General features: G+C 41.4%; 1 protein-coding gene across 3 annotated transcripts in view; it reads left to right on the top strand.

The window, feature by feature from the left end:
* Window positions 1–12358, top strand: part of SPATA13 (spermatogenesis associated 13) — a 123901-nt gene that overhangs the window by 68546 nt on the left and 42997 nt on the right. For all 3 annotated transcript variants that reach the window (XM_089685811.1, XM_089685810.1, XM_089685812.1), the window contains 2 exons: window positions 5413–5549; window positions 9345–9524. In XM_089685811.1, coding sequence (XP_089541937.1) covers window positions 5413–5549; window positions 9345–9524 — 317 coding nt within the window. The remainder of the gene's footprint in view (window positions 1–5412; window positions 5550–9344; window positions 9525–12358) is intronic.

Here is a 12358-nt window from a genome sequence, read left to right as displayed (position 1 = left end):
TTGCCAAAACTACCCTAAGCGTCTATGTATATCTGACCCTGTTGAGCGCTACTTACAGACTGGGCCCCATTCCCCAGGCCAACTATAAGATTTACTTACATTATCAGTGCTCAGACTAGGACCTCCCTTGATGACCTCTAGTGAGGGCCCATGGATATTACCAGAGTGATTTCTCTGTGCATACTAATCTTTCACTCCCCTGCAAAGGTACATACCTGTAATTTGAGGAATGATTCAGTCAGTGAAGATAGCTGACCTGTGTCCATTTCTTACTGTATCAAAACAGATCAATCACATGGACTCCATTTGTAAACATCTGGCTTCACTTGACACACACTGCCAGAAATGACACAAGTCAACTTGAATTCTAAAATGGGCCTTTCATGTTGTTTATTTTAAAAAGACATATATTTCTTTATGATGTGAGTTTTCATTATGCTTCAGTGGTTTAATTTTTTTATTGCTGATATTTTATTGATGGATATATGAGCACTGCGCTAGGTTATAGCAGGATTGCTGTCTGCCTCATAGATGTACTATGTAGTGAATGCTGGGCTGGCAAGTCTCAGGTACACCGTGCACTTAATGTACTGCTGCCACACTGTGCCTCACATCTCTGTATATGTTTCCACTGTGATCCAGCTCTGCAGGTACAACTGAGGTGGAACAAATGTTTTTACTGCATCTGCTGTCTCATTGCACGTGCCAGGGCTGTGTTAACCATTGCTAGGATTTCACACCCCTCCTGTAGCAGATGTTTCTGCTGTGTGTGCCCTGCTTATGAGTCATGATGAGAACTGTGCGGTGGCTTCATATTGAGTTGTTGGGTTATTTTACAGCTGCATCACCTTCATGCATTGCCAACACATGATGGAGGAAGCCATGTTGTATGTTCAGGCAACATTCATGAGAATAGAGCAAATATTTATAAACTATTAGATGGTCCACTGCCATTTGTCTTCATTTCGGGTTTTAGGTTATTCTTAGACTGTATTTTCAGTAAATTGCTGACATGCTCTTCTGAATGCTGACAGTTGTCTGTGGCAGAATTAAGTTAGGTGTAAGGGAGTGACATAGGACATATGGATGTCCAATTTGTGGCTAACATACTGTATATACATAATTGTTTAGAAAAATCTAATTTGTGCTTACTTAAAATAATCTTGTAACATCCCAAACCTAGTAAACCAATATTCAAGCAGAGCCACAAGGTGATTGTTCATGCCTTCAGTTGTGCGAGGAACATCACACGGGCACCCAGACAGCCCATAAACCTAAGGCTTCCTTTAATTTAGGGTTTGGTGTGCCCTGTCTTTTTCATCCCAGGCCTTCCCCTCCACGCACCATCCCAGGACTTCTCCTCCATGCCACCATCCCAGGCCTTCTCCTCCATGCCACCATCCCAGGCCTTCCCCTCCACACACGACCCCAGGCCTTCCCCTCCACGCACCATTCCTTTTAGTAAAATCTAATTTGTGCTCACTTAAAATAATCTTGTAACATCCCAAACCTAGTAAACCAATATTCAAGCAGAGCCACAAGGTGATTGTTCATTCCTTCAGTTGTGCGAGGAACATCACACGGGCACCCAGACAGCCCATAAACCTAAGGCTTCCTTTAATTTGGGGTTTGGTGTGCCCTGTCTTTTTCATCCCAGGCCTTCTCCTCCATGCCACCATCCCAGGCCTTCTCCTCCATGCCACCATCCCAGGCCTTCTCCTCCATGCCACCATCCCAGGCCTTCTCCTCCATGCCACCATCCCAGGCCTTCTCCTCCATGCCACCATCCCAGGCCTTCCCCTCCACACACGACCCCAGGCCTTCCCCTCCACGCACCATTCCTTTTAGTAAAATCTAATTTGTGCTCACTTAAAATGATCTTGTAACATCCCAAACCTAGTAAACCAATATTCAAGCAGAGCCACAAGATGATTGTTCATTCCTTCAGTTGTGTGAGAAACATTACACGGGCACCCAGAGAGCCCAGAAACATAAGGTTTTCTCTAATTTAGGGCTTTGGTGTGCCCTCTGTCTTTTTCATCCCAGGCCTTCTCCATGCCACCATCTCAGGCCTTCTCCTCCATGCCACCATCTCAGGCCTTCTCCTCCATGCCACCATCTCAGTCCTTCTCCTCCATGCCACCATCTCAGGCCTTCCCCTCCACGCACCACCCCAGGCCTTATGCAATGCAGTGTAGAGGCCTCAGCTGCAGTTCTCAGTACAGTTGTCTCTGTTGCTCAAGATGTCTACATCCTGATATTGTATTTGTCTGCTTTTTATCCTGACTAAAGTTTACTGTGGAGGCCATGAATAATGGGTGAAGTGGCAGAAGTGTAGTACATGGAAGGCCAGGATGCTTTGTATCCATTTGTATAATGGCTGCATCTGCCTGTGTTTCTAGATATTGTATAACACATATTTAGACATCTTTCTAAACAGTCAGGTTTGTCTCCAAACATCCAGACCTTCCAGATTTGGGCATACCAGACTGACACGGCCACTGGACTTCTTAATGTTTGAACATATACACAACTATGGTTGAAGCTAATCATAACCAGAAGCTGTAGTCTTCCAGTTTCTCATCTTTTACCTGTAATTTAAAGGTATCCTCTACACTCCAGGATCTTGGCTGAGGTAACAGGCCATACACTAAAACCTTCTTCAAAACCAACATAGGGTAAATGTGTACCATGTAATACAAAGAGACAAGCCTTGCTACTTTTCTTGCTTGGTCTTAAACTGTCTTTTTAACACAGCTTTTAATACATATAGTGGCAAGATGGAAACCTTTATTTATAAAGAAAAACATCCAAGCTCGGCTAAATTTTGCAAAAACACATCTGAAGTCTCCCAAAAGCATGTGGGAAAATGTGTTATGGTCTGATGAAACCAAGGTTGAACTTTTTGGCCATAATTCCAAAAGCTATGTTTGGCACAAAAACAACACTGCACATCACCAAAAGAACACCATACCCACAGTGAAGCATGGTGGTGGCAGCATCATGCTTTGGGGCTGTATTTCTTCAGCTGGAACTGGGGCCTTAGTCAAGGTAGAGGGAATTGTGAACAGTTTCAAATACCAGTCAATATTGGCACAAAACCTTCAGGCTTCTGCTAGAAAGCTGGACATGAAGAGGAACTTAATCTTTCAGCATGACAACGACCCAAAGCATACATCCAAATCAACAAAGGAATGGCTTTACCAGAAGATGATGAAAGTTTTGTAATGGCCCAGCTAGAGCCCAGACCTGAACCCTATGGAAAATCTGTGGGGTGATCTAAAGAGGGCTGTGCACAGGAGATGCCCTCGCAATCTGACAGATTTGGAGTGTTTTTACAAGGAAGAGTGGGCACATATTGCCAAGTCAAGATGTGCCATGCTGATAGACTCATACCCAAAAACACTGAGTGCTGGAATAAAAGCAAAAGGGGCTTCAACAAAGTTTAAGGGTGTGAACACTTATGCAACCATAGTATTTTAGTTTTTTATTTTTACTTCCCTCCACCTGAAAGATTTCAGTTTGTTGTTCAACTGAGTTGCACAGTTTATAGGTTACATTAAAAGTGGAAAAAGTTCTGAAATGATTTATCTTTGTCTCATTTATTTACATCACAGAAACCTGACATTTTAACAGGGGTGTGTAGACTTTTTATATCCACTGTATATGTGTAAACAAATAAATAAAATATATATATATATATATATATATATATATATATTCATTAGTATTGTGTCCCTTAAAAGAAAATATATTTTGCTCCTTGTTGTGTAATTATCATTTCCTGTCCTTTACATTACTTTTTGATCTGGTTGCAAAATGTCTGTGTAGTGATCAGCACTGAAAAAAATGTTTTCCACAGATAATAGACGTCACCACTTTTATATGATTTTTTTTTTTTTTTTTTTAATCAGACAGTGTGCACATACAGTAGCTGCAGTTGGCATAGACATGAAATAGCATACTAAAGGAACATATGATTTTAAATAGAATATTTTTGTATGAACAATCTTACACAGGTGAATGTTGTCGAGATGTGTTTTGTAGAACTTGAATTATTTGTATGTGTTGCAGATTGTTGTTTTCTCCAGTAGACTTGTATTGAGAGACATTTGGCACTGCCTCTACTGTCCTCCTCTGAAAATGCTACTTGCCTGGTTGTCTGTGGCTGCACTTTGACTTTGAGTCACTGCCTGGAGCGAGCATGCATGCAGATCAAGGAAGTCTGAGAAGTCAAAACTCCTGATCTTAATGTGTGTTCTGGGTTTGTGACTCAGAGAGCACTGAACCAGAATGGCAGCCAAGGATCTAGTATTTTCAGGTGAGGTCAGCAGTTGTAGCTTCCATCTGTCCACAGTAAACCTTCCCTTTTAAGATAATTTACAATAACTGTTATGTAGAAATCCTTACCCTTTGAATTACATCTTTTAAAGAAGTAAACATTCTACAGACGCCCTGCTGCAGGCGAGCTCCCCGGACGCCCTGCTGCAGGCGAGCTCCCCGGACGCCCTGCTGCAGGCGAGCTCCCCGGACGCCCTGCTGCAGGCGAGCTCCCCGGACGCCCTGCTGCAGGCGAGCTCCCCGGACGCCCTGCTAGGTGTTGGGTTTCTTTTCAACTTCAATTTGAATAAGTATGGACAAAGGAGGAGAGAAGGCAGCTTTTTTCAGGGAAAGTTTATTTACCCCAGAGAATTAAGTCACTGGAGAAGTCCACGTGCGGGGAAAAAAAAACCCACATAGAGAGTCAACCCAGTTTTCTTTAGGCAGGTTAACATCTGATACATATACTATTGAGCTGATGTTAAAGTGATTCTAAACCTTTTATTTTTTTTAAAAAACAAACCGGTTATACTTCCTGTGTGCAAAGGTTGTTTTTTCCCAGAGCAGCCCCGATCATCATCTTCTCAGATGCCCCGCCAACCCACCAGCACTCCTGGCTCCTCCTGCCTTTCCTCACAAAGCAAGCCTCTTGCTATGGGGGGAGTACTTGTGTGGGCTCGCTCCCTAGACCTACTGCTTGCGTCCATAGACAATTCCTTCATTACTGGATTTGATTGACAGCAGCAGCAGCAAATGGCTCCCACTGCTGTCAATCTGCCCTGTAAGGAGGGAGAAATTGGAGAGAGAATCTGCTCTCGTGTAGAGTGTTGGATTGAGATCGGACTCGGGGATCAGGAGTCCTGGACACTAAAGGTTTTATTTCTTACCTTAATGCAGAGAATGCATTACGGTAAAAAAAAACCTTATGGCTTTAGAGCCACTTTACTGAGGCTTCAACATCTAGTTATTCATTAAATAACATTGCAGATAGAAAAAGTAGTTGTATTTTGTATCTGGGTTTGTGTCCTCTGTAGTAATAGGCTCATAAAGAATCATGTATTTCCACTGAGTCAAGTTTTGTCTTTTCCTCAGTCTCTACAGATGGAGGAGCAGAATCCACCACTTTTGTTGATGACAATGGAAGTGAGGAGGAATACAGCTATGAAGAACCCTATCAAGCCAATCCAAGGTATCTGCAGCCAGGAGGAGAACAATTGGCCATTAATGAGGTATGCCTCATCACTCCATTTATTTGTCCTATGTGAGTGATGATGTATTTTATATACCTGGGTACTTAGGGTTTCAGATGAGTGTACCAAGGTGAAAGCAGATTTCAGTTTTGAGGTGTACACACAGATGATTGTGCAGCCTTATGTGCTTTCATCTATTTCGGCAGTCCCACTGGGAAGACTGGAGCTGTTGAATTTGGTTTCTTCCCCACAAAACAAGGAATCGGTCTTTTACCTATTTAATGCACTATAAACAATTGCATGATTAAAACAAAAGTAAGGAAGTGTTGAGTCACCATCTGACTTGTTCAAAGCTCAGATCCCCTAATCATGATGAAACCTGGACTCTGCTGACTCTCCTCTCACATAAAGGTCAACACTTGTTTCTTGGCTCATACTGGAGCAGGTTCACCTTGAGTAAATGTACGTCAGCATCGGGAGTCTATGTGCTATCACTATGTGATCAGTTGAAAGACAAAAAAGCACTGCCTATGCTGGTTTGCTTGTAAATGTTGCTTTCCAGTGGTGGGCAGCCTTTACAAAGAGTGCCTGTGCCTCCCCCTCCTTCTTCCCATCTATCACATTGACTGATATCATCATGTTTTATGCTGGAATAGAGCTCTAAAAGCTCCCATTGGATTGTTGGAATTTTTTGTTTTTTGTGGCAGAGCTAGCGATTTATCTTGTGCAGTAAAGGAGGAGTGGCCAGGCAGGAGTTGAATGAATCCTGTACTGAGAGAATAGAAAGGCTGCCTTTTACTGAAAACGGTTTCTGAAAATGCTAGTTGCATTGGTGTTGTGCTGATCCAATAACTTCAATATTTTCTGACTCATGGACCTTGCACAAGCTTGACCACCAGTAGCTCAGCCTTCGCTCTCACACTTATTCACAGCACATTATGGCAAGATCTCCCATTTTGTGTTGCTGAGAAAAGTGAACAATTTCAGGGGGAGCCAATCCAATTTAAAATAAAATAAACTTTTTTTTTTTTTTTTTTTGTGGCATTTTACTCCAAATGTTCACTCCAGGGTGCAACAACTCTGCCTTCACAAGACATTGTAATGGTGTAGCTCTGAACGAAGAATGACCGAAGCAGGGCACTGCCATTGGGGGTGTGTACCAAAGCCAAAATGGAAAAAAAAATTAAAAAGCAGTGTTTTATTTCTACAGAATTGTCATCTCCTTAACATTTCCAACCCATAGGGGTTTATTTACTAAAGCTGTAGAGTAAAAATCAGGCTCACGTCTGCATAGAAACCAATCAGCTTCCAGGTTTTATTGCCAAAGCTTAATTGAACAAGCTGAGATTAGAAGCCGATTGGTTTCTATGCAGAAGTGAGCCTGATTATGCACTCTCCAGCTTTAGTAAATAAACCCCTTACTGTCAGTATGGCTGCCATGTGTGCCCCTTTGGTGGGGGTTATCCATTCCTTCAGATTATTGGCTCTTGTGACCCAGTGGCGGTGTGGTATGTGACGGTTTTCATTTAGAAAAACATCTTGGTAGAGTTATTTAATATTTCTTGGTCAAGAAAGATTTAATGACGTGTCCCAATGTGAATTAATTTTGTGGTTCCCCAAGGGGAAGGTCATGTAGTATTGTGAGTTCCTCTTTGTTTCATTAAGATAGTGGTGAAATCCCATATGGTGAACTGATTGTCCTCCAGTTACCAAACATCTCTTCCTTGCTCTTAGCTGAATATAGTATTGCATCATCATTTGTGTGTTCGTGTTTTCAGGAAGAAAAAAGAAAAAAATGAGAAGCAATGCATGCAAAATTATTGGAAACATATGAATGTAAAAAACATAATCTATACATAGTCAAAAAGATGTCCCATATCTAAGTTTACATTTAAATAAGACTCTGTACTTACTTTCAGCACACAATGTTGTCTGCCTCCCAGACCTAGCCTCACCCTTTTGTTTCCTGGAGCACAGTCTCACTTCAGGGCTGATGTGAAATAATAATGTGTATGGTTTAAGAATAGCCTTGTCACTTTATGACATAGGGACACTTTAAGCATGTAGAAAACAACCAATATACTGAGAACTAAGTTTGGCTGCATATAGTTCAGTTCTGCAGCAGTGTGATGGACCACTGTAACAGTGAAGGTCCTCTGAAAGGACTGGGGGTTGGTGATAAACATGTCTCACCATTAGTCCTTTACTGGAGATCTTGTTGCAGTGAGACTGACAATTGAGACATGGAAAGAAAGTCTTAGCTTCACAATGGCACTTCATTTGCCAGCTATGTTGTCAACCTGCACGAGATTCAAGAGGGTTGAGCAGTAAATTAACCTAAAATATGCCCTCAATGACCTCCTATATCTATAGACACTGTGGAGAAATTCATCCTCAAAGTTCAAAAGAGATGCAGTAAAGTCATTCACACTCTGCTCTCCCCTCTTGCTGTATACCTGCTTTGTGTTTACATTGAACATTAGGAGTTTGAAAGGCTGCCATTACTTGGAGATGGTGTGCGTCTGTTGTTAACTTACTCTACAGTGCCTGTAGCTACAGAGATCAGTGAGGATTTGTTTTAAAGCTCATTTACTGCTTGTTAAGAATATGTAAATACGTGAGTTTCCTAAGTGTCAACCCCAGATTTATATTGAGTTTCATTTTCTCCATCCTTGTCACTAAAGGCAAAACCTTTTTTTCTTCATTTTAGATAGGGTGGGTTATAACCCCTGTCAGTTCTTTTGCCCTCTGTGTCCCATTTGGGAGATTTCCCTTTTATTTACTGTTGCATAGCCAAAACAGGAGTCTGATGAAATCCCTCCAAAGTGAAGAAATCCCAGGGTTTCACCAGAACTAGTGTCCCCATTGGAAGATGTACCTTTTATTTCTGTTCTGATGTTAACCCAAAATTTGGGATTTCCTTTTACTTTCACTTTTGATGATAACAGTAAGTACAAAATGAGAGGGTTAAACTTCCTAATGGAGGGCACAGAGCAATAAAACATAAAAATAGTTCTAATCTCTCTACACTCTCTTCAAAACTATAAAAAAAAAGACACTGTAAAGCGGAGCTATACCCAAAAGGGGAAGTTCCGCTTTAAGGACTGGTCCCCCACTCCCCTTTTATGATTGGCACCTTTGGGGAGCTGGGGGGGGGGGGGGGAGCAGGTACCCAAAATTGAACGGTACCCTCCCCTGTCCTCCCTCCCCATAGTCTCATGGGACATGTGACAGGTCCCAGAAGTCTACGGGGCAATTTAGGAAGCGCAGAGCTACTTGCGCATGCGCAGTGGGTACCCGGCTGTGAAGCTGCAAGCTGTCACAGCCGGGTGCCCACACTGAAGATGCCGGTGCCAGGGAGCGAAGAAGGCCGGTGAAACGGGCTGCAGGGGGGACACCACAGGATCGTGGGACAGGTAAGTGGCTGTTTTTTAAAGGTCAGCAGCTACAGTTTTTGTAGCTGCTGACTTTTTTATTTTTTTACGGTGTGAGTGGAACTCCGCTTTAAAGTCAGCCTTGATGGCTTATGAACCTTCTTGTGATTAAGGCTGGCAGACCCCTTATGCATATGCTGTAGGAAGTGAAAAATTGTGTCAGCTATAGAAGCAAGTCAAACTATATGAAAAACTTTGCCAACTTCCTTTTTTTAAATAAAGCAAAGCTAAAAATGAAAGCGACAAAATGCATAATGTAAACGTGACTTTAGCGACCATTTAGAAGCCATTTGTAATTGATGTCTAAATAAAATTTCTTGATGCAAATTACTACCTTGTTTTGCGCTGTTTTTGGTTTTGAAGTTTGCCGATTTATTTCATTAATATTGCTTGTTTTCAGTTGATCAGCGATGGCAGTGCAGTATATGCAGAGGCATTATGGGACCATGTGACTATGGATGATCAAGAGCTGGCCTTTAAAGCAGGAGATGTTATACGGGTCCTTGAAGCCTCGAATAAGGACTGGTGGTGGGGTCGAATTCGGGACACAGAGGCCTGGTTTCCAGCCAGTTTTGTCAGGGTAAGTCTTGTGTACTGTACTTGCAAATTTTCTTGATTTATTTTGTCTAAAGGCAGAACAGGAAGCTTGTAGAGCACCAGTTTTTCGCCAACATCAAGAACCAGCAAGCCTGGATATAGATGGGTTTGACATGTAGGCCTTTGCAGTACTTTACAAGATCTTGGACCTTAGGTTGCTCAGACACAGTTTAAAATATAACTCCGGCCTTTTTTTAGTATTGGTTAAGAGTAAAGAGTCAGAGGCTCTTTTAGGTTTATATTGCGGTGTCTGTCCCTGTTGGGGAGATTCCTTTCACTCTCTGTCCATTTTCCATTAGCAAAAACAGTGCTAAGGAGCGCAGATGGCAATAAAATGATGGGGTTCTAAATGTTCTCTACTGTGTCCAAAACAAAATATTTTATTTAAATTTTTATAATAGTTTTGGGTTTATTAAATTTTTTTGTATTTTAAAAATGTTGTTTTTTTAAATATTTAATATATGTAAAAAAAAATAACTGCTTCCCGGCCACCCTATAGCAGAAATACTGCTACAGGGCGGCACAGGTGTGCAAAATTGTGTGTATGTGTTTGTATGTATACATAGAGGTGTGTGTGTGTATGTATGTATGTATGTATATGCATGTGTATATGTATATATATATATATATATATATATATATATATATATATATATGTGTATATATATATATATATGTGTGTGATTTTGCATTTCCGGGTAGGCGGCATGCACGCCCTACCTGCGCCACGATTCACGGCCGCGGCTGTCAATCGCTGGGTCTCTGCAATGCACAGCCATCCAAAGCAGTGTGATTACAGTTAAGTATACTGACACCGCCCCCTAGTAAGACACTTCCAGCACATAGTTAACTTTCTGATCGCCCCTCATGTTAACCCCTTCCTGCAAATTGCCATTAGTACAGTGTGAGTGCTTTTTACTGGACATATTTAATAGCAAATAGTAAAATATTGTTTTTTTTTCTCAAAATTGTTGGTCTCTTTTTTTTGTATAGCACAAAAATAAAAAACACACAGGAGATCAATATCATCGAAAGAGAGCTCAATTTGTGGGGAAAAAAAGGATGTAAATTTATTTGGGTGTAGCGCTGCATCAAGAGAGCAAGTGGTTAAAGTGATACTAAACCTACACACTGTTTAATTTACATTGTATCATCTTTCTGCATGAGGATGATGGCACTGTTATTATTTTATTTTAAAAAATCTAATTACCTATTTCCTAATTGATATACAGCTGTCACATGTTCAAAAAAAAAAAAAAAAACAGCCTTTGGAATACAGAATAAAAAAAAAGTTGTTATTAATAAACCTGATTTAACCGCTTGCCTGCCGCCCTATAGTAGAACGACTGCTACAGGGCAGCGCAAACTCACTTGTATATATACGTGATTTGCACTTCCGGGTAGGGGGTGCATGCCACCCTACCCGCGCCTCCATTGGTGGCTACGGATGTCAATCACCGGGTCCTGGCCGGAGATTCCCCACCGGCAGACGCCGAGTAACACTGACAGGGGAGAGACTTGTGTGTAAACACAGGTCTCTCTCCTGCCAGCAAGAACATGCTTCTGTTTTTCTCTGCAGAGAAATACACAGCAGCATGTTTCCCTAGTAAAACACACACAGCACATTATGTAAAACAGCATACAGTTAACCCTTTGATTGCCCCAGATGTTAGCCCCTTCCTGCCCAGTGTCATCAGTGCAGTATCAGTGCTTTTTATTAGCACTGATCACTGTATTAGTGTCAGTCTCCCCCCGTGTCAGAATTTCCCCGCAAACTCACTATAAGTCGCTGATTGCTGCCATTACTAGTATAAAAAAAAGAAGAATTATTCCAGTATATATACCGCCATTTGTAGACGCTATAACTTTCACGTAAAGCAATTAATTTACATGTATTGGGTTTTTTTTTTTTTTTTTAGGAAAGACATGTCGCAGAATACATTTTGTCTTAAATTTATGACGACATTTTATTTTTCAAATTTTTTTTTACTGGATATGTTTTATAGCAAAAAGTTAAAAATATTGTTTTGTTTTTTTCAAAATGATCGGTCTTTTTTTGTTTATATTGCAAAAAATAAAAACTGCACAGGCGATCAAATACCACTGAAAGAGAGCCCTATTTGTGGGGAAAAAGGACATGGATTTCATTTATGTACATTGCATGACTGCACAGTTGTCAGTTAAAGTAACGCAGCGCCGTATCGCAAGAAATGGCCTGGTCAGGAAGGGGGGGGGGGGGTGTAAATCCTCTGGAGGGCAAGTGGTTAAATTGTTGTTCAAATATATAGTTGAAAATCTGTATTATTTTTTGGTGTGGGCGGATTTCTGCCAGTCACATGCTGTGTCACGCCCCTCCAGTCTGTGTCTTAGAATACCAGGGAGGTAAAGCCTCCATCAATCAAGATGTAATATCCCACCCCCATTGTGTTTAGTGGGAATATGGGAGGAGGGAGGGAGTGAGCTGTGATTTACCACTGTGTATATGCCCACATGTGTGACTCTATAGTCACATGGGCTGCACAGATGTGATAGGAAGGAAATGCTCAGCATAGAAACTCATTGAAAATTGAGCATGCGCAGAGCTGCCAACACTGTAAATCCCTAGCTGCACTGGAGACATGAGCAGAATGGGGAGATAGAGAACAGCAGGATCAACCAGGTTTTTTTCAGAATACAGAAAACGAATCTTATAGTGACTTCGTAAAAAAGGCATGTAATACAGCATTTATTAATAGGTTTTTTATGATGTGAGTTCAGGGACACTTGAAAGATTCATTTCAGCAGTGACTGTCTGCCTTGAGTCGATTTGTCTAACCA

Source organism: Staurois parvus, unplaced genomic scaffold (genome assembly GCF_062004578.1).
Source record: "Staurois parvus isolate SC_StPar_1 unplaced genomic scaffold, SC_StPar_1.0 ptg000387l, whole genome shotgun sequence".
Lineage (NCBI taxonomy): Eukaryota > Metazoa > Chordata > Amphibia > Anura > Ranidae > Staurois > Staurois parvus.
The sequence above is the reverse complement of the archived record's forward strand: the minus strand, read 5'-3'. Positions and strand labels throughout refer to the sequence as shown.